The 22823-nt window shown below is 44.3% G+C and overlaps 1 protein-coding gene across 1 annotated transcript; it reads right to left on the reverse strand.

The window, feature by feature from the left end:
* Positions 1 to 420: 420 nt before the first annotated feature.
* Positions 421 to 21785, reverse strand: ACOT12 (acyl-CoA thioesterase 12). The gene is made up of 15 exons (XM_058824103.1): positions 21677 to 21785; positions 19075 to 19144; positions 18042 to 18102; positions 16971 to 17072; positions 14666 to 14798; positions 12579 to 12729; positions 9818 to 9937; positions 9067 to 9217; positions 7897 to 7952; positions 7477 to 7537; positions 6119 to 6202; positions 4189 to 4322; positions 2822 to 2950; positions 1322 to 1448; positions 421 to 555 (listed from the first exon to the last, which is right to left on the reverse strand). The coding sequence occupies exons 1-15, from the start codon at positions 21783 to 21785 to the stop codon at positions 421 to 423; spliced, it is 1623 nt and encodes a 540-aa protein (XP_058680086.1).
* Between the last annotated feature and the right edge of the window lie 1038 nt (positions 21786 to 22823).

Here is a 22823-nt window from a genome sequence, read left to right on the forward strand (position 1 = left end):
GTCTCCCAATGACAATCGTGAGGCAGAGGAGGGAAAATTTGGACAACCTCTCACAGGGTGGTATTTAAAGCTGCCTGGATGCCACTCTGTTTAATGTAACATTAAAACAGTGAAATACTCTTATGAACTACAGCTCTACTGAGCCAAGTTCTGCCTCCATCTACATGAAATTCATTCATGCAATCAAAAGCAGAATCTGTTCCTTAATCTTTTTTAAATTAAAGATTGAATTTAGAGCCTAAGGCCTAAGCTTGGCTTGATAGGAAATGCTTGTACCAGGTATTTTCAGGCTGAAGCCCAATACTGACTACATGATCTGAAGCAAGTCACCTACAGAAGAATGATCCACACCCTTGTAGGAATTTCAACCAGAACTGCTTGATAATCTTCAGATGTCCCTTCTGAAATCTGCTTTTAACTTCAGCACTTGCTGCCTTCCAGCTCCAAGAACTTTATACAGTCCAAAGCAGTGTCTTCAATGGATTTTGATGAGCCAGTAAGATTTGCAGTTAAGTAAGGCATAACTCCTGATGTCACTTGATTGAAGTAACACACCTGTTTGAACAAAAGTAAATGAAACAAAAAAGCCTATGGATTGCAAGCTAGCCATTTTTTGCAGAGCCTGGATGAGTACCATAGCTTTCATGGATGTGAATAGAAGCCCACAGTGCTTGTGAACCTGAAGGCAATAATTTGCAAAAAGCATGCCTTTTTACAGCACCCCAGTGATCTGGTGTCCTCCCTGCTCCCACACCCTCCAGCATCTGCAGGTAAATGTACAGAGCAGTACAGCAAGAAACACTTGTGTATAACATACCAAATATGTCTGCTTTGTGAGCAAACCTGCTGCCCCAAAAAAGGAACTGCAGCCACCAAGTGCTGCTGGAAGTTTTCAGAAATGTGTTTTCTTAAATGGAAAAGTTTTAGCCTTCCCATGGCGAAGAAGATTGGCCATGGCTCCAGAGATGGGAATCAGATTGTGTGATTCCTGGCATATGAAAGTTCAAGCAATGAATTTAATTTGAACCAATTCCTTGGCCTCTGTAGTCAGTGGAAAGACAGACACACCGCCAGAGACCAGTGCAATGCACATCCTCTAGGGGTGTGTTTTAGAAGCCTGGAGGGGTAGGGGTTCAGGGCTCATTTCTAACAGTCACATTGGCCAAAGCTGGGCAAGACAGACTCCACACACACCCAGACTGAGCTCCTTTTTTTGGAGCTATTTGGCTGCTCCCTCTGCAGTCTCAGCTCAGGCGAGGTGACAGCCCCAGGGCAGGGGGACAGGGCAGGGGGCACAGCTGGGCCCTGCAGGGTTACTCACAGTGCAGCAGCTGCTGCTGGTGCTGTGGATCTGGAAGCCAGCACAGAGGATTTCACTCCTGGAGTACTCTGGGCGTGGGGGCATCGCCCTGTGGGTCACCGACCTCACTGCCACCGTGTAAGGCATCCTGCAGGGCGGGGACAAGCATCACTGTCACCGTGATATTTTCTGAAAAATCCCTTCACCAGGATTTCTTCTCCTGGCAAGATGAGAAGCCTCAGTTTCTTCATGTTTTGCTCCTCTGGAATGTAGTTGGAGATTGTTTATCCAAACATGTGAATTGTTTTTAACTAATGACCAGTCACCATCAGCTGTGTCAGACTCTGAGTCAATCACGAGCTTTCATTATCATTCTTGTCTAGCCTTCTGATGTATCCTTTCTCTTTTTTTACTATAGTTTTAGTCTAGCATTTCCTTTAATATAATATCATAAAATAATAAATCAGCTTTCTGAGAACATGGAGTCAATTCTCATCTCTCACCTCGTCCTGGGGACCTCACAACACCACACATCTCACCCTTCCTCTTGTTGGAAACGTTCACGGGAGTGACAACAACGCATCTTTTTCACAGGAGGGCAGAGGAGCTCGGGTGTTTTGCACGATCCTGGTTCCAAGCTGGGCCCCTGCTGAGCCTCAGTGAGGCTTCACACAGAGCCCAGTGCAGGAGACCTCTGTGGCAGCCAGAGAACAATTCCCCACCTTTTCTTTTTATTTTACCCTGCTCTCCTCAGCTCATGTTTACTGCATCAGGGAACAAGCCTTACCCAGAGGCTTCACAGTGTGGCCACAGTAAAGGTATCCACACTCATTCAATCCCCTCATGGAGGGGGAAGGCAAGCACAATACAGAGTGCTGCCTTTTAGGCCTAACTGGAAGAATCACTGAATGTCAAAAAGAAACAGAATAGAGAAAGGTAAGATGGACCAAAACGTTCCATTTGCCCATGTTTCACTGTGTAAGAACAAAAAGAGATCTAATAAAAATAATAAAACTTTGAAAAGCAGGAAATGTTAAACTGAGCAAGGGACTTGGCAGAATTCACAGACACAATAAATGTGTGAGGTGTCAAGAAGTTCCTTGACTAAACAAAAACTCTGTAATTGCGTGAAATGGGAGTACAAAGTCACTTCAAACAAAGAACAAATAAACTCCCAGCTAGGTGCTTCAGCATACTGACATGCTCTCTGAGACATGATTGTTTTTCTCCGTTTGCCCTTTTGAAATTCTGGCCTATTTGCCCTCCTGGTAGACCACTCCCAAAGAGTCACTGTCAGGGAATCAATACTGGACTATGCTAAAAATTTGTGATGATCTGTATTTATTTCATTGCACCTTAACATTGCAAAGCAAATCTGGCTGTACAAACTCAGGCATCAACCAAGGAATCTCACTCCTTAGACAGTAAAATGCCCTTTTGTCACCCAGCGACAGCTCAAGGTGACAGCAGCCCAGACTGCATCCCCAAAGTGCTCAGAGTTAAAATCAGAGCCATACTCACTGTGGCTGGCAGGGCTCCCTTTGGGATACCAGAATCACAAAGTCCTTGGGCTGGCGGCCTGCCGTGGGGCCAGAGATGACGTGGTAAATCTTTTCCCTCTCACTCACATCCTGCAGGACCTCACATGCCCTGTGAAGACATTTAGCACACACCTCAGGCCCTGTGTGTGCAACTGCAGCTCCTCCAACAAACTCAGTGCAAACGGGCTCATCCTGACACTGCACCTTTCGTCTTCATGTTCCAGCAGCAAGGCGGAGAGAGTGAAACATTTAGGTTTTCTGCAACACCTCATCAGCAGGATTTCTTTAGATTTTGTTTGTTATAAGCTGTAAATTCAGTAGAATTTGTAGATTTTCAAATATCCCTAAAGTTCCACTTCCACCCTCAGGTAAAAATCTTTCAGGATGGAATAACTAACTGAAAATGCTTCGCCATATCAAATCAGTACAATTTCAATTCAACTGTCTCTAATCACTATTCTACACCATAAAAGGTAAATAAAAAACCTCAAACACCTTTTAGAGCCATTCCAAAACTTGTTTCAAATCATACAAACTTTCAAACATGTTATTTTTTGAAAATATGAAGGACCCCATTTCTTGATTTCTCACTTTGACTGTGAAATTGAGCATCAGTGTCTCCAACAGCACAAACATGAAGGAGTCCAGCTTTTCCCTAATTTTTCAAGCTAGCATGCACAATATATCCACCTCAGTTCTTACTTTAAACTTTTTCTTTTTTGACTAGTTTTGGGTTTTTCTTCAAAAACTTTTAACATACACCTGCCTAGGACTGGAGCAGTGCTTATTTAAGAAAAAGATGACCTCTCTCCTATCCCTTCTTTTGAATGATACAGAGCATTCAATTCTTTTGAAAAACACAGTGCACTCTGTATTTTGGAACCAGACTAAGCACAAACCAAATTTTACTTCTACACTACAAAAAAACCAAAACCCATATTTTGACTAATCAATGTTTGATGCCGAACTCCTACAACATTTTGTTCCTAACGGGGCAGGGTCTCACAGGAGTGTCTGTGACAGAGGAGAGGAGAGGTCAGGGGACTCAGAGCCCCAGACAAGGACAGGTGTAGTAGGAGTCCCTGTGAAACATATGCATTGTGCAAGTGGCTGTGCCCCAATCCTACTTGTTCTAAATGAGCCACAGCTGTGAAGTCCTTAATTGGGCAGCAGCTGTGGCTCGTGAAGGCAACTGGGATAAAAGGGAGTGGGCTTTCCGGTCAGGGAGAGCCTGGGAGGAGCCCTGACTGTGAAGCAACAATGACACTGCTGAGAAGAACTGCTCATAAGGTATGGGGCTCCAGAAATAATATAACAACAATATGAATACAATAGACAGGGTCTCACAAGTAGTGTCTGTCCCAGCGCTGGCAGAGCCTGAAGTCAGACAGCAGGGAGAAGGCTACGTGGGATGGGACCTTCACCTGCATCTCCACCTTAAATGACAGCACATCACCCTCCTTGTGGGTCCAGATTTTCACCTGGGGGAAAAAAATAAAGGCAGCATGTATTAGAAACAAAGATTTATTACTGTAAATGTTTAGATGCATAAATGTTACACATTTAGGACTTCAGGCAGATTTTCTCAGGAGTTCCTGGGAAATGACACATGCCCTTGTCCACGCAAATCAGCCACACCTTGGCTTAGCCCTCTTGCCCCTAGAGCAACCCTGCACTTCCCTTTCCAAAATATCCTTCTTTTTCTCCTTTGCTCTCTTCTGTGAAGCAGGGCACCCAGAACTGATGATACTCTGCATAACTACTTAAAATCACAGTTTTGCGTGTCTCATTCCCCACCTGTACTATCTTGCCTTGATTATTTTGGGTCTATTTCTACTCATAGGCCTAAATCCCAAAACAGAGAATTCAAAGGGAATAACCTGTACATCACAATGCACACACAAGAAGGGTTTGTCACCTCCCACAAACCCCATAAAATGGAAGTGGATGGGTACAACAGAGGGTTTAGAATTAGCGAATTTTACTCCCAAATTCATGTGCTTTATTGCCTCTCAAATCCTGAGAAGTTTAACAGATTTGCATTTCCAAGTGATGCAAAATTCATAAGGTTCATCATCACTTTTGAGGTTTTGTTGTTTTGGTTCTCTTTTTCTGCATCAAAAATGAGCAATCTTTTGTTTCTTCTGCATTTCTGCAACAACACAGATTTTGTATTTCTCTGGATTGTCCTATCTTGGAAGAGGAAATAAACCCCAACTTAATCCAGGAAGCACCTTTCTGAAGTAAAGTTTGGTGTAAAATTAAATGCTTAAGAGCTTTAAAAACCATCTACAGGAGGTCAGCATCAATATTCCTCTATGGCACAGAACAGAAATCATGTTGTTCTAGGAGTCTTCTAGACTTGAGAAATCACAAATAAAAGCAGCAGGTGCAGCTGTCAAGACACCTCTCTGCTAAGTGAACATTGGCAAGGCTGGATTATCTCTGCAGCCTTACAAGCCTTGCGGCTTTGTGTCAAAGACATGAAGAATGCCATTTTTTACCTTCAAAAACTGCCAAGTCAGCTTGGGGTCATTCCAGTTGCAGGGAAAAGGGAACAGATCTGCACTTTAGGATCATTCCCCCTTGTGCAGTCCCTCTCCAGACTTTTTGTACCTCCCCCTTTAGGTACTGGGAGGTGCTTCAAGGTCTCCCCAAAGCCTCCTCTTCCCCAGGAGGAACAACCCCAGTTGTTGTCTCTGCCTGTCTCCAGGAGCTGCTTCAAGCTTGCTTGTCCCAGCTCTAAATACAAATACAGAGTTGCTTGCTGCTTATTTGGCATAGCAGTGTTTACTGAAATATTTAACCACTGGAACAACCTACACATGGCACTGGCAGCTTTGCCATCACTGGAATTCCTTATCATTTCTATCTGCCCTTACTTAAGTATCTTATTGTCTACATGCAAGAGTCACTAAGCAATGTTCCATAGCCTGCAATGCACAGGAGGTCAGAGTAAAATACAGAAAAAGTCATTTATTGTGCCAAAACACCTCTGGATTGGCATGATCTGGAAGTAAACTGCCAGTCACTAACCACATTTCAGAAACTCAGCCTTGGCAGATGCCAGATGTCTCTCCATTTTCTGGAAAACATGCACTGCAACAGGGTTAACACCCTGTTTTCCCTTGCCTTTCTCCTGCTTTTCCTAGCAGCGTCCTCCTCTGCTAGAACTGGTTTACACAGGTGTCCTCACTGATTTTGTGTTTAGAACAACCCTTCACAAACAGGGAGGTCCTTTGCTTTCAGATTTCTGTAATTTCTTTTCTGCACTTACATCATCCAGAGTCTTGGTTATGCCCCACCCTGGTTTTCCTGCCAGAAGTGTCAGCGCAGCCACGTTTTTGTAATTCAAATACGCCTGAAACACAAGACATGTGTCTGTAAATGGAGGGGTAAGGGTACATTTCACTGAACATTGCAGAAATGAGGTGCTCTTTTTCCCCATCATTATGCTTCAATTGCAAACAAATGTTTATTCTCCTTGTAAGTGAAAACACACTTCAGTAGTTTCTGAATTAAAACACTTCCAGTGGCTTCCTGATGCACTCGCATGGCTGTTGGCAAAACAATCTTAATTAAAGGACAACAAAACACTATTTTCAGCTTCTCCAGTTATAAAGCTGTGAAGAACAACTTTGACCAACAGGGAGACAATACAGATAACCTCTCAGACCACTGAATTAATGGTTTTGTACATCTTCCTCTTAAGCAATTAGAATCTACTTGAAAATTAACCTCTTCTTTGCTACCAAGCTGGGTCCATCTCGGCAATTGTTTTTCACAGCAGGCTCACAAGCAAAGAAAATGCAAATATAGCCATTCTTTGTGCTTGGCTACAGTGGATGGAGTTCTCGTTTAACCACTCCATAAAGAGAATACAGCCTCAGAGTGTTTATGACAGGCTTTGATTTCATAGGAAATAAATCTCAACCAAGCAATTTTTATCATTGTGCGCATATTTACATTTGCTGCTCTGCAGAAAAAAAAAGGGGAAAAAAAGCTGCTTTAGCTACAAAAACTGGACACTGAAACAACATTTAATTTATTTATTAATGCACCTAAATTCAGGTTCAGCATCATTCACTACAGGACATGGACACAGTCAGTGGCCCAGCATGTCCAAACCAGAGACACTTGGTGCAGGAAATCTGGGAATGAAAATGATTTCCCCTGTCTTTCCATTAAGCTATTCCAATGTTCATCTCTCTGGTGCTATCTCTCCCCCCACTTTTAGCACTTACTAAAGGGTTTCCTCACTGCAATTTTTCAGACATTCTGTGGCTGGATAAAGACAAAAAACCAAAACCCCAAACTACTTCCTCTACAGGAGAATTCAGCTTTTATAACAGGTGGGGATACTGAGGGATAAATCCGCAGGAGACCTTAAGGGACCACTCGTATGCACGTGTTTTAAAGACTATTTTAGATCCTTCTATTGAACTCACTCTTAGATCAGTAGTGAACCATCTACTCCCTCTTTTCAAGAGACATTTCACTGTGTTACACATCCATCCATTCCTCACGATTACCACAAAACTTCAGAGGGTCCACCTGTACTGCCACAGCCTGAACAGTTGCTTCACACACCCCAAAAGGTGCACAAATACAGCTTTTTATGCACCTACAGATTACCTGGTTGCTTGTCTCCCAGGCATCAGAGGGCTTGTCTTCTTTAGCAGAGAGGATGCATTTACTAAAACATAATTAAAAAGAGACACAGTAGCATAAACTGGTTCTTTACACATCTGTGTATGCTAGGAAAAATCACTTCCTATAGGTTTAAGTGTCTTCTAAATACAGGCACTTGATCAAGTTTTGGTTTGCAATAACTGCTTTTTCTTTCCAAGAAAGACAGTGAAACACAATAACCTCCAGAGCAAACAAGTTTTGAGACAAGAATTTCTAACAATTTCAGTGCCATTGAAAACAAATTTTTTTGCAAATGTATGTCATATAACAGTCATATATATATTAAGGGGAGTTTAATTACTTCATTAGTGGATTAAGCAATTAAGTTTTCAAAATCAAGACCTGCCAGTGACCCAGCTATACCTGCTGAGCAGAATCCTCCTCCTGGCAATAGCTCCAAAGTACCTCCTCACACCAACCTGCAGGAAAAGTGAACCAGAGAGCAACAAATCTCATTATTTTAGAACAAAGCCTGAAAAAAGACAACTAAAAATTATTTATTCCAGATGGACAAATGCCAGAGCAAAAATACAAGCAAATAAAGAGTAATTGCGCAATGGCCTTTCTACAGGCTAACTCAGAAAACTAGTGGTTTACTTTTTCCCTAAGCAATATTCTCTGAAATTTGAAAAAAACCAATGTGATAGAAGAGTTGTATTATTGCAGCATCCGCCAGGTGCTCTTTGGTCCTAAAGCAGTTGCAGCTGGGCAGTGCACCACACACATTCTGCTCTTTCTAAACGTGCCACCCACCAAATAAACTATTAACCTAATTTATCATCATCTGGTGTTCAAAGCATAAAGGGAAATCGTATTTTTCAAAGTCAGTTTCTCCTCTTGGACAGCCTGCAGTGGGCAGTAGTAAACTTACTGCCCCAGTGAGTACATAAGACACCTTGATTCATTTGTCTAGTTCCCATCCTATAAAAAAATAAGGTCTCTGATGTTAAAAACTAATTTCATTTCTGCCTACACTGGCTCTCTAAAATTCTTGTAACCGGAGCAGGAAGATTAGTGACAGATGTTAACACAGCAAATAATTCAACAATAGCAGTCAAACTGCTTCAAGTGCTTCATGAACCACTTTCAGGGAAACATAAACTGAGATCTCCATGTCAAAGCAACTGGAAAGCCCACCCACGTCATGGGATTCAATTCCCACAGACTTCTTTCTTCACTCTATTTCTCACCTTTGTTAAGGGTTTATAACAATAACTATTCACTGAATACTTATAAATTTCATCTACAGTCAGTGGAACTTGCACAAGACACAGACAAGTGGAAAAATCTCCAAACACATCAGATTCTTCTTCTCTGTGGTTCTCTCCATCAACCACAGAATCTCTAGTCATGAGGATTCTTCACAGAGCCTCTCACTTTTGGAAGACTGAAGCTAACAATAACAAAGCTCTCACCTGAGGGCAAGCACTTCATTTGGAGCTTTTATCTCCCGCAAGAAGATGCACTGCAGTGCCCTGCTTGGTCCTTGCTTCCCCAGCAAGGCTGCGGTGCCCACCCCACTGCTGAGCTCACCTGAGTAGTGGGCCTGACCCTGGGGAAGGTGAGTGGCTCCCCTCTGTCATCCAAAGCAGAGAAAGTGAGGAATGCACTGCAGATGTGCCGTGGCTGCTCCTGGATCCACTCCCCACAGCTGTAAGCCTCCACACGGACACCAACCTCCACACTGCAAGGACAGTTTAAATAAATCACTGAGCTGCTGCCAGTGGTGCAGAATCAGCCCTGAGACATTCTGGAGAGGACTGCAGTGCCTGCAGCTGTGCAGGAAGCCTGACTCAAATACCTTCTCTAGCACAGCAAATCAATTACTCCATCTGGACAGGCACACCTTTGAAATAAAATAAACGATGGCAGTAGCTAAATAGTGTTACCAAAAATAAGCAATAAATAGAATGCCGTCTGTCAATAAATGCCAAGATGGGAAGATCCTGGCAAGAAGCTGGAATCTTCTGAAGAGTTAAATCTCTGGGAGCAACTCAGCCCTTGAAAATCCCTGAGTTTCAGAGGAATATTTATTGTCTGAATTTGCAGGAGTGGGATTTGGTGACAAATGATCTTTAAACTGAAAGTCAGAGAATAATTTTTTTAAAACAACTTCCACTGATAAAAGTGAAACCAAAAAAAGGGCACATAGACAAAATTACAGACACAGATACATGCCTCCAAGTCCCACCTGAAGAACAATTAATTGACTAATGAAAATCCTGCTGATGAAACGTGAAACACACAGTGCTGGAGAGGCCCAGGGAGAGATGAGGAGCCTTACCTGCTGTGGAAAGTGTTGTTGACAATGGCATTGAAGACCAGGCGGTCACCCACAAAGGACGGCCCCCAGAATCTGAACCTGTTAACTGCCTTCAGGATGGGGTGTGAACGACACAGGCGGCTGGAACAGAAACACAGAGAGACAGACCGAAACACAGCTGTGCTAAAATCACAGCCAGCGTGACCGACCACAGAAACAGGGCTTGCAGGACCTGGAAGGTCACTAAATTGCACTGATCTACTCCACGCCAGCATGGTCAGCTCCAAGAGCATGTAACTCGAGCTTCAACCATCATGATACCACTTGTGTCATGCTGTTACGTTTCCAGCACGTTTTAGAAACGCCAATTTATTCTCACTGCTTGAGACTGCCCTCTCTCAAAGCCAGACTGTGAATCCCTTACCATCAGCGTAACCACTTACCTCACAGCTTCATTACTTTCTGTAGGACTGCATGGGGAGCAGGCCCCTGAGCAGTGTAAAAATGCCAGACCTTAAGGCCTTTAAACAATTAAAGAAAACCTGAACAGAAAGGCTGAGCACCAGGGACAGTGTCCAAGCAATGCCATGTCAAGTTATCTAGTCCTAATATTAGTACTTTTTGCTTGGTTTTAGATGCTTTCTGCTAGTATGATATGAAATGAGAATTAAAAAACCCTCACATGGCTATCAGATGCAGTCTGAGTGAAAAGAATATTGTTTCCAAGCTCTCCGGAGCAGGCAAAAATCAGGTTTCTTCATCAGTTCTGCATGTATTCAAAGCCCCTCACTTTCTACTGGGAAGTCTGTGCATCACAGGAAGAGGGGACAATTTACAATATATGGCATTTATTTTTAGCAACACACTGCTCTCAGTAAGGAGCCCATGTGCACATCTAGGACAGACTGCTCCATGATGAGGTTTTCTAAATTTGAAAATACAGTTTTGTAGCACTTCTAGCTTTTAACTCAACTGCACTTTGAAAACTAATGTACCGGTATTTTTAAATGCACACAATTATCTGCAGCTAATTAACTGACTGGTACATCTCTTCAATAGTCGAATACATTGGAATTACTTTGTAATTAAATTAAAATAATTTGCTCCTCTGATTTAAAATGCTAAGCGCTGATTTTATTTACAATGTTCACTCTAAAGATGCAAACACAATAATGATGAGGAGAGGAGCAAGCCAGAAATCAGGCTTAAATATTAATTTCTTTCCTGGAAAAGTACACCCTGAATGCTTTTATTGAAAATGTAAGGAATAAGAAAGTATCCATCAAGTTCAAGCTAATATTACTAATATTCAAATGGTTGTATTGCTATCTGCACAATTTTCTGTCTGGACCAAAAAAAGGTGGTGGGGAAGTGAGAAGGAGAGTGAGTAACCTTTAAAATGCTGTTAGAAATTTATTTTTTCAGGCTTATCCCTCCTCTCCTGTTCCTCCATCACAGTTTGTGGCCATAGAAACTCTTACCTGGCACCTTCAGAGGTAGGGTCTGAGTGGCCTCACAAAAGGTTCATAGTGAGAGTAGTTACTTCTCAAGCAAAAACTACAACATCTCTGCTTTCAACCAGCCTCTGACACCAGCTATTATTCCTGAAATTCCCAACATGAGTAATCATGTTTGACATTAATTAGTTCAAAGAAAATTTGTCCAGTACTCCATTTGCTGATGTCTCCCTTCCTTTTTTAAATCTACATGTGACTCCCACAAGGTAAAACTCATCAGATGAAAACAGGTAAATATTCTGAGTCATATTACAGCAAAAATCTGCAGCAGTCCCTTCAAGCCACTGGAATTGCACACGGGGGTAGGGTCAGTGCACTCTGTTGTTACTAAAACAAGTTGTTTATCCAACCACTACAGAAAATCTGTTGTTATCAGTACAACCACTGGATACAAATCAAAACCACAGGAATAAGGAATGGAGAAGTCATTTAATTATTAAAGATAAAAAGGGAAAACATATCTAACGTCCCTGCAGTGAATTAGGTCACTCGGTATGCAAGGAGAATTCAGACTGAAACTTGAGTGCTGCTTACAGAGAAGCTTTGTGCAGTGTCCAGGAACAGGAAGGGAGACAAACAAGGGTTTGACTCCAGGGAAGAGGAATTAAGTGATTATGTGCCTGGGTCACACTGGCAGGCAGCATCACAAAATATATTTTGTTCTCTTTACCTGAAGAGGCCCGAGCTCTTTAAACTGCTAAAATTGTTGCAACTCAGAGGGACTGAAAAGTCAAGTGACTTGTTGAGGGTTATGCATCCATTCTGTGCACACACCAACCAACCAGAGCCTGTTTATGTGGATCCTTTTTCTCTGGCTTATTTTTCTTCTGGCATCACGAGGATCTGCAGACTAAGTTCTAGCAGGCTGTTCATTTTTGGATGTCACTTGATACAGGGTGAGTATTGGTCTGATCTTGCTTAAACAACTAACTTTTTTTCTAAAGCACTGCACCAAGCACAAGGAGAGCAGGTTTCTGTTCCTGTATCCAATGCTGGCTTTCTGCAAAGATTCCCAGAAAGGTAACACAGCCTCTTTTGCCTTAGGCTCTGTATGTGTAACAGAATAATGCCTGAGTCTCAGTGGCATGGCATGCTGTGCGAGATGTACCACTTAAATAGTTCAAAGGCCTCCTGTAATGTGAGGAGGAAGACAAGTCACAAAGGCCTGGGTCTGTATTCTTCATCAAATAAATCCCTGTGAAACCTTTAACGTTAAAAGCACATCCACTTAGAACCACATGAGAGACAATGCTGTAGCAAAGTACCTTGCTGAAATGCTTGCCACTGTCTGCATCCAAGCCATGATCTGGCCACCAAAAGTGTTCCCATGATGGTTTGCATGAGGAGGCAGGACAAGCTCAGTGCTCTGTACGTGGGTATGCTCAGCTGAAACTGCATCTTTATCTTCACAAGGATCTGAAACAGAGCAGCAATGCATCAATGAATGCTTTCAGAAGCACAGCCGGTGAAGAGAGCAGCTTGTTCAGACTCAGCAAAAAGAAGACAAACAGAAAGGCACAGAAGAGCCTTGTGGTTTGCAAGTGAAGCAATAAGAAGCTGAACGTTTTCTCTGTTCTCCCAGGAGCTGCTACTGCCAGCCCTCAGTGCATCCCCACATCCCTGTATCAGGGGCAGTTCTGTGTCATTTTTGTCAGGGGCAGCTCTGTGTCCCTGTGTCAGGGGCAGTTCCCGTGTCAGGAGCAGTTCTGTGTCACTCTGTCTGGGGCAGTTCCTGCGTCCTTCTGTCAGGAGCAGTTCTGTGTACCTCTGTCCAGGGCAGTTTCTGTGGCAGGAGCAGTTTTGTGTCCCTTTGTCAGGGGCAGGTCCTGCAGGGGAGCAGCAGCTGAAGCCCCAGCATGTGCTGGCTTTCAGGGGCTGTCAGAGCAGTTCAGCACCAACTCAAATGTCTGTCAAAGACTCTGCACTGTGTGTGATGGGCACCTCTACAGGTGTGTTGAATTAAGACTAGAGCAGGACTTGATTATTTCACCTTCTTACAAATTTTTAATTGCCTGAGACAACACCTGCGTGAAATGACTGAAATGAGGATCTGAACCACCTTGTATTACCTGAACAATTCTGATGTCACTTTCAAGCCTTTAGCCTTGCATCCTCACGCTAATCTCAATTCTTTTCGGTGGTGTTTCACAGGAAAAGATTTAGGCATGAGATTACATCAACTAATTTTAAAAGTGCCCATCTGTGCTAGGAGCTGCTTGACCTGAATTGTACTTTTGACTTGTGGCATGATTAGCTAACTTGGTGATTATGTAAGTGTGTGGAAACATATGACTAACTTGTACTTTGGACCTACTCAAGGTGTTCCCTAAGATCCACTCGTCAAACAAACCTCACTTTCAGGGTATGATTTGTACATATGCTGCTCCCTAGCAGCCTTTACACACAATGTTCTCTCCTCTCTTCTCCCACTCTGCTTCTTCTGTCTCCTTAAGGAGGTGAATTAGTGCACAATACTATCTTTCAAAGAAATTTCCAGGAAAGGCAGTGGAGACAAAACCCATCAACCTCTGATTTGTCACTCAGGTTATTAAACTGCAACCCTGTGAGACAGTTACCATGAAGACAAATAGCTTGTTTTCTTGTACCAAACATGACTCTTCAGTTCTACAAAGTCTTACTAAATTGTTCAAGTTAGATCTTTGTTTATAACAGGTTTACTCTCTCCTCAGTAAAACTACATCATGCCTGTTACTTATACATGGAGCTACAGCTCAGATTTTCCAAATACCAGCATATTTTCCTAACTGCTCTGAGTAATTTCTTTTGTGAGGGAACACAACAACTTACAAGCACAACTTTCTTTAAGAACAGAAATTACTACCATAAATAACGAGGAACCTGTTTCTTTGTTCAGTTCTTCTAACTTTTTTACCTGTTTTGACCTCCACATAGTGAAACTTCTGCTTGCTGGGAATCATCTCGGGGCATAAACATAGTTCTTACTTTCCTTTCTGGCAAAGACTTGGCCATAAGCCTGAATGAATGTCGTGCTTCTGTCTACATCACAACTAGTGTCACCGAAGTTTATTTACTGCTGTCAACCTGTGAAACCTCACACACAGAACCACATGAAGATCTGCATTTCACACCTATTTAATGCACACCTGGCCTTTAACCCTGTGTTTTCACATCTGGACTTTCTGAGAGACAAAGAAATACCACTCTGTTAGAATAACTGCCTAACACACCTCTGGCACCTCTACCCACAAATCTGGCACAGACCTTTCTACCTGACACCACAACCCCAAGGAGATGTTTTGCCTGCTTTTTTCCTTCCTTCCAGCTGCTCATAAGTGTTTGTTCCACCTTCTGTGCTGAGTAGAAAAATCACCTTCACTATTGCTCTCCTGTATCACCTTCTGAAAGACCTCCAAATAGCCCATACGGACTATGCTCCTCTCCAGAGCCAGGAAGTACTCCAGGTGGTCTTCTTCAGACTGAAGCTCTATGGGTTTTAACTCAATCTGTGCAAATGGAGAGGAAAAAAATACAACAATTCTGAACATCACAATTGTCACAAAGCGCACTTGGAACTTCAAATGGCATCAGCATTTTCTACAGCTTTTTCCTATCAGCTGTCCAAGATGACAAGTTTAATAATACAACTAACATGGGGTATAAAGTTCAAGAGATTCTGCATTATCCTTTCAGAATCATTCATTAAAACTCAATGACAAAGTGCTTTTAGCTTCTAAATACAAACATCCATGACAGCACACAGTGTTGAAGACAGTTCTCATTTAAGAAAAAAAAAGAAATAAAAGAGACAGGAAAAGATGAACTTAATATGAAGGTTTGAGGATAGAATTTTTGAACCAGAAAATAAATACAGTTGCACTGGTCAGTGGTGTCAGTGCAAATTCCTGTGTATTTCAGTTCAATTACAAACTGCATCCAAAGCAAATGTAGTAATTTAAAGAAAATTATTACATTTGGATAATTACACCACAGGCGACACTGAACAATCACTTGTGAGATTTGTCTAGAAGGCCTAGCCTCAGAAGCATTAAAATAATGCACAAAGCAGTGCACCACAGACAAATTCAACATTTTGTGTCTTGCAGTGCAGCCACTAATGTTTCTCAGCCTTTGACTCTTCCCTCTAACCCTCTTCCAGATTCATTGCCTCCTTTCCAGTCCTTTTCAAGAGCTTCCTAGATTTTCCCATGTGGCCCAGTTAAAATATTAAGATGGTGGTTATACTGACATTCTCTCTGTTCAACCTTAGAAACAGTTGTTTAGAAAAGTGGATTTGAAAAAAATATTCTTCAATGTCTCTGAGATTTTAGTTTGTCATGGAATTTGAACTGAACTCTCAAAGTCCCTCTGGGACATTCCTGTCTTAAGCCTAATCTTAGTTAATCATCACCAATTTAATCCTGAATTAATCTCCCCAGAAATTTGGGCAAAAGGTGAACAGGTTTATGTTATGAGTATGATATCAAAGTAGGAACAAACAATTCTTACTTGATAATATTTGAGTGCTATCAGAAATTTAGCCATTAGCCTTTCAGAGACAAGAGCTGGGCTTTAGTTTTAGCAAAACTGCTCCAGTCTGTTTCTTTTCCCAACTGTGGCACATCCTCACAGAAGAGAGAGCAGTAGTGATTGGATGTATTCATTGCTCATGGGATGATTCTGCCAATCTCCAGTGGATGTTTAACAGCCAGATGTGCTGTCAGAACACATGCAGTCAGACAGGAAAGTCAGATCCATGATGTCACATTCAAGAAAGCAGAATTTTAAATGCAAAGGGAGTTTTTTTAGGAGAGTCTGAGGAGTGCCTGGCCTTCCCTACAAGAAAATTCTGAAAAGATTGTGCCTGTCTGGCACAGTGATGTGAAGGCCAACGGTACCATGACTGATTTCAAACACTGGGGAGAAGAAACAGCCCTGGTGTGAAAACCAATCAACATAAATGGCAAAGAACCAACTTAGATTGGAAGTGAGCTTAAAAATAATGTCTTCCGTGTGAACAACCTCCCCAAGAGGGGAAGTAAAAGATAAAAGAGCCCACTCTGCAATCAACTTCTGAAAAGGAGAGAGACTCACAAGGATCTCCCTGTCACGCCTTGCCTCCATCAATACTGCAGCCCTCAAAGACCTCACTTCTATAATGAACAAATGTGCAAGAGGAAATAGAAATAATAATAACAGCTATTGCAATCGTACTGCTGTTATATTATTTCTAGAGTCTGTACCTTCTGAGCAGCTCTTCTCACACACAGCTCCTCTCAGCACTGCTGCTCCTTGTGGCCTCACCAGGGCTCCTCCAAGGCCCTCAACCCACCCCCTTTCATCCCAGTAGCCTTCACGAGCCACAGCTGCTGCCCAGCTAAGGACTTCACAGCTGTGGCTCATTTAGAATAACTAGGACTGGGGCAAGGCCACTTACACAGTACATAGATTTTACAGGCACTCCTACTACAGACAGCAGCAACAACGACCTAACCATTTCAGAGAAACAAATTAGAAATAAACCCCCAGACTCCATCTCAAAAAGTCTGAACTTAATGCTTTTTTCCTATCACTGATCAGAATAAACAGTGCTTCTGCTGTGTTACACAAACCAGAAAAGGTGGGTTATTTCACAGAAACTCAGTCACTCCAAGCTTAGCAGAAAGCAGGAAAAATACCTTTTCAGCACCAGCTGGTTTGGCCTCATATGTTGCATATGCCACACTCACAATCTTTTCAGCATTAGTCAAAACATCCTGTACTGTCACCTTGATGCCAACCTACAAGGAAGAAGGTGATGGAAGAAGGAGACAAAAAAGTATTTACATCATAGTCAACTGATTTGAGACAATACAGTGCAGTTTTTATCAGTCCTTACACCTAAAGCGTAAAGGTAAAAAACCTGCTCTAATCACTAATACATATCTGGTGATCACAATATTCAGTCAACTCTGAAAGGTTTTTTAGTACCACAACTGTTATGTTTGTTTAGCATCACTTGTAGGGTAAAATTACAAAACCAGGAAAGACACTTAAACGTAGTTTTAGGGATATTATCTTCCATTTTCTTCTGTGGCATTCAGAGCCCCCATCTGAATGAGTTTCTAAGGTCTGTATGTGCAAAAAAAGTGTGTTTAGGGGTGCAAAGCAAAATGAAACACTTGCATGTGAAACACTGGATTCGATCCTGTGGCATAGGCCTGACACACACCAAAATTCTGATTTTTTTCTCATTTTTAGAAACTTTTAGAATACATTACCTGTGAGATGCATCACTCCCATTAATAACGATGGGATTTGGACACAGGCACAATGCACAAAAAGCACCCCCAAAGTTCAGTTCTGATTTGAAGTGATCAGGCAAGGCATTGCATACTGCCTGCAGTACGAAGATTAAGATCATGTGTACACCTGAGATGTGTACATTTGTTTCAAAAGTTTCAAAAATGCTTTGAACTTCACCTATTCTGTGGATCTGGCCTGGACCAACACCACCTCTCCCATCCTGCCCACTACACCAGCCAAAGGCTTCAATTCTTTGGGGCCCAGCTGCTACTCTGACATGGATTATTTCACAGGAAACACACAACTGTAGCACTCTGAAAGCAGTGCCATTAGGCAGTGTTATTGTTCAGATATCTGCAGATATCTGGAGCAAATAAACCTGGAGCCACGCTGTGCTCCTCTGCTGCTCCCACCTCTGCTCTATTCCTTCAATATCTTTAGAAAAAAGAGTGCTGATCTCTTACCTCCATGAGGGTTTGGAATTCTCTGTTCACCTTTGTTCTGATGGCAATAATTTGTCCAACCCTGTTAAGAAGAGTAAGACATTATAGCAGGCAAACATGCAGCTTTGTAAGGGCTTGAATCTGCCTCTCTGTGTACTCCTAAAAGTGGTGAAGAACATCTCATTAATCAGTCCGTGTCTTCCACGCTGCACTGAGAATTCACTGAAAAAAAGTGAATTTTTCACTGTGTTCAATTCAACACTGTTATTCTCCAGTCAGACTTGGTCAATAAAATTAGAGCCACTGCACAACCTTAATGGCAGCATTGCTCCTCTCTGCTGGCGTCTGAATGGCAGCAGGTGTGCTCAGGTGCACCCAGGAGTTGTGGCTTTGCTCACAAGCACATCCTGCAGAAATCACGGAGTACATACAGCTGCAGGAGCACTCAGACACACTCCACAAGCACCCCTGGCACACAGGGGTGTGCACATGAGTAGATAACTCCAGGGAAAAAGTGCTCTTGGATGGGGAAAGAATTCATGTTCCAAGTCTTGGCCAAGAGCAGGACTGCTTGTCCCTTCTGTGCTAACCTCATCCCTCTGAAAACCACTCTTCCTCATTTACCTACACAAACAACTAAACAGAATTTTTACTTTATTATCTAGTAAAAATTCTTGAGATTCTGGAGTACTAGACAATTATCTAATGTGATTTCATTATATTATGAAAGTAAGTTTTATAGGTAGTATTGCTTATTTAACAGAGATAAGCAGTGGCCTGCAGCCACCCCCCAGAGCCAGAGACCACTGGGCCATCAGTTTCTCACCAGGCATCCCAACTGCCAAGTGAAGTTAACAAGAGTTTATTTCTGCCCTGTGAGATGGATCTGCCCTCTGCATGGCTATCACAGGTAGAAAAGAGCAGTTTTGAGACTCAGCCCTGTGGTTGTGTAAGTCCACGGCTCTGCTGTCTCCCATTTTATAATGCCTCAGTTTATCTCCCAAGTAAGAGCCTGCAGAAGGGAAACATCTGACTGTTGCACGCTGGTTTGTACCTGGCAGCCTCTTCAAACTGAATGTCATCCATGGACGCTGTCACACAGGACACCCCAGCATGTTTCTCAGCTTCAAAAGAGACACAGGGACACACAGTTACCACTCTGCCCCTGCAGCAGCCACTCACCCACGGGCTGGTGCCTGACAGGCAGGGACTGCACGCAGCAGGTCCCTCTTCTTCCTGTGAGCACCCAAATGCAACTCTGCAGTGCGCCCCTTAGGAAAAAAGAGAAGCTAAATAAGACTAAAGTTTACATTTTTTGTCATGATTCTGTTGTAAAGGGTGTTTCTATTTATGGGTAACATCAGGAGATGAGACTAGATGATAGTGACTAACTTACTCAGTTAGAAAACTTCCACCGAAGGTCTTTTTCTAAAAATGAACATTCTGGTAAGAGAGCCTTAAAAACAAGCATTTTGAATGACAGAAAGAGTCACAAAGAGTCACAGAAAGCTCATCATTCTCCCTCAAAACAATATGTCAAGAGCATCAACTAGGGCAATCCATGGGGAAGTTTGATGTCAGCGGAAGATTCTGAGATACAGGAGAAAAACCTACTTATTAGTAAGTAAAAAACATAGCTTATTAGTGCAGTCACAACAGTGGAAAGCACTGTCCTTATTGCTGCAACAAAAATGCAGGAATAAATAAAAACAAAGACAAACAAGATTTAGAAAATTCAAAACCAGAATTCACCTGCTGTTAAATATTTTCACCTACATTTGAACTATTAGTCATCTCCTGTCGCAGACATCTTTGCATTAAAATCCTTTCTTAGGATTTTTCCTGCTGAAGCTGAGAAGTTTCAGCAACAAATGTAAGCAATGATTATCTGCTGCTGTGGAATGCAACAGGTGGATCCATGATTAGTCTTCTGTGGATGTTTGGATTTACTGACCACTCACGGCAGAGCTGCTCTCGCTCTCTGCTGGGACACAGATCTTTGTTATTCATTCTTTTCTCTTCTTATCTTAGCTAGCCTTCTGAGAACTTTTCTCTCTATTCTTTTTAGTATAGTTATAATGTAGTATATATATCATAAAATAATAAATCAAGCCTTCTGAACAAGGAATCAACATTCTTATCTCTCTCTCACCCTCAAAACCCTTGTGACCACCGTCACAATCTCCCTGGGGTACCTTTGGCTGTGAAAAAGCACACATGCTTTTTGTATGAATTATGAAAGCTAATCTGGAAAAGGTAAACATCTTATTTACTGGTAATACTTAATCACCTGATAGTTAAGTTTTACAGCAAGTTAATATGATGTACTATTTATTTGACCATAGCACCTGGGGTTTCCAGGGACGATTCCTTCCAAAAGGCAGATCTGCAATGTACTAGGAGTGTATAAACACAGAGAACCTCTGCTCCAAAGTCCTGAGTGTCAGAGGCAAGAGAGAGGAAGCCTGGAAAACAGCACTGCACAACAGGCAGGAGCTCTCACTCCCCAGCAGCCCCGTAGTTTTAGTGAGCATCACATGAGGAGCTCAGAGAAATCAGAGGTTTCATATCAAAATCTGAAGACCTCCCTCTGAAAATACGAGGGGAAAGCACAGCCCCTGCTCAAAAAATCCCTTCTGAGGGTTAAAACACTGAGGGGCTGGAATGGAATCCATTTAGTCCAATCCTCTGCCAAGGCAGTGGCACCTTTCCTTCTTTTTGGCACACAAGTGCCAATAATCTTAAATTAGTACTTTCCTTCCTTCTCTTGATTATCTCTTACCACCTCTTTTCTTCCCTTCTGCTGCTCCTTTTTAAACTTCTCCTCATCCTCACATTCCCACCACCTTCCTCGCTCTCCCGTGCCATCTGACGCCTCACCCTCCTGGTGTCTGTTCCCAACTGGACCCCAAATCTCCTGGGCTCCTCGAGAGAGACGTGGAGCTCCAGCATACCAGAATGACTGGGGGACTGGAGCGCCCTCCTCTCGAGGGAAGCTGGCTCTGCTCAGCCTCGGGAAGAGATGAGTGAGAGGGTCCTTCATCCCCTCATCCCTTTGGCACATGTACAAATGTCCGAAAAAAGGTGTCAGAGCATGGATCAGGCTCTGCTTGGTGGTGCACACCAATGCGACATGAGGCAAGGGGCAGAAAATGATGCCCTGGAAGTTCCATCTGAGCACGGAGTTGTGTCAGGGTGGACATGAGGGAAAGGTTCTTCCCCAGAGGGTGGGGGGGGCACTGAACAGGCTCTGCCAGAGCTCCAGGAGGGTTTGGAGAGCGCTCCAGGGATGCCCAGGGTGGGATTGTTGGGGTGTGTGCGGCGGGCTGAGGTGGGACTGGGTGATCCTGTCCCAGCTCAGGGGATTCCGGGATGCTGTGATGACCTTTTTTAGAGAACACTGAACACACTGCCCATAGAGGGTGTGGAGCGGAGCTCACCCGTCCCGTCCCGGCAGTGTCTGTACGATCCCGTGTCCCGGGCTCTGAGGCGGGACAGGACCGCTGCTCTGACCACTGTGGCCCCTTCCACCCTGCCCGGTGCAACCTCCAAAGCCCTCTCTCCCTTCCACGGGCTGACACCTTCCCTCCCCCAGGGCTGGGGCTGTCCCCTCCCGCTCCCGGGCGAGCCGGGGCCGGGCCCCGCTGGCCCCGTACCTGCGAGGCAGGCGGCGGCGTCCATCCATCGCAGCAGCGGCCCCGCGCCCAGCTCCCTGCGGGGCCCGGAGTCGGCCGGCAGCACGGTCCGGCACATGCAGGCAGCCATGGGGGAACGCTGCCCGCTCCGCCCGGCACCGCGGCCACAACCCGCAGCCGCCGCCGCTCAGGGGCGGAATCGCCTCCGCCGGCCTCCCGCGGAGCCGGGACGGGCTGAGGGGAAAGGGGGCCAGGGCTGAGGGGAAAGGGAGCCCGGAGTGAGGGGAAAGGGAGCCCGGGCTGAGGGGAAAGGGAGCCCGGGGTCAGGGGAAAGGGGGCCCGGAGTGAGGGGAAAGGGAGCCCGGGATGAGGGGAAAGGGAGCCCGGAGTGAGGGGAAAGAGAGCCCGGGCTGAGGGGAAAGGGAGCCCGGGGTCAGGGGAAAGGGAGCCCGGGCTGAGGGGAGAGGGAGCCCGGAGTGAGGGGAAAGAGAGCCCGGGCTGAGGGGAAAGGGAGCCCGGGCTGAGGGGAAAGGGAGCCCGGGCAGAGGGATGAAGGGGTACCTAGGGTGAAGGAAAGAGTGGGATGGGGCTGAGGTGAAAGGAGGGCCCGGGCTGAGGAGAAAGGGTGTGTGAGGATGTGGGGCCAGGGGTGAGGTGCTGAGGGGAAGAGGGGGTCTGGGGCTGAGGGGATAGAGGTGGCAGGGGTGAGGGAAAAGGGATGAGAGTAAGGGGGTGTTGGGGACGAGAGGGTGGATGCCAGTGCTGAGGGGAATCATGGAAGGAAATTTAAAGCCCTCCCACTGCCACCCCTGCCATGGCAGGGACACCTCCCACTGTCCCAGTGTCCAGCCTGGCCTTGGGCACTGCCAGGGACGCAGGGGAGGGGCAGCCCCAGCTGCTCTGGGCACCCTGTGCCAGGGCCTGCCCACCCTGCCAGGGAACCATTCCTAATTCCCAATATCCCATCTTCACCTACTATCTCAGTTTGAAGCCATTTCCCCTTGTTCTGCCACTGCCTGCCCTGGTACAAAGTCTCTCACCAGCTCCCTTTAGACCCTTTAGGTACTGGAGGGTGCTCTCAGGTCTCTCTGCAGCCTGCACCTCTCCAGGCTGAGCAGCTCCAGTGAAGGTGCTAGTTGTGTCCAGGGCACCAGGGACTGGATGTTCC

This window comes from Ammospiza caudacuta, chromosome Z (assembly GCF_027887145.1).
Source record: "Ammospiza caudacuta isolate bAmmCau1 chromosome Z, bAmmCau1.pri, whole genome shotgun sequence".
NCBI lineage: Eukaryota > Metazoa > Chordata > Aves > Passeriformes > Passerellidae > Ammospiza > Ammospiza caudacuta.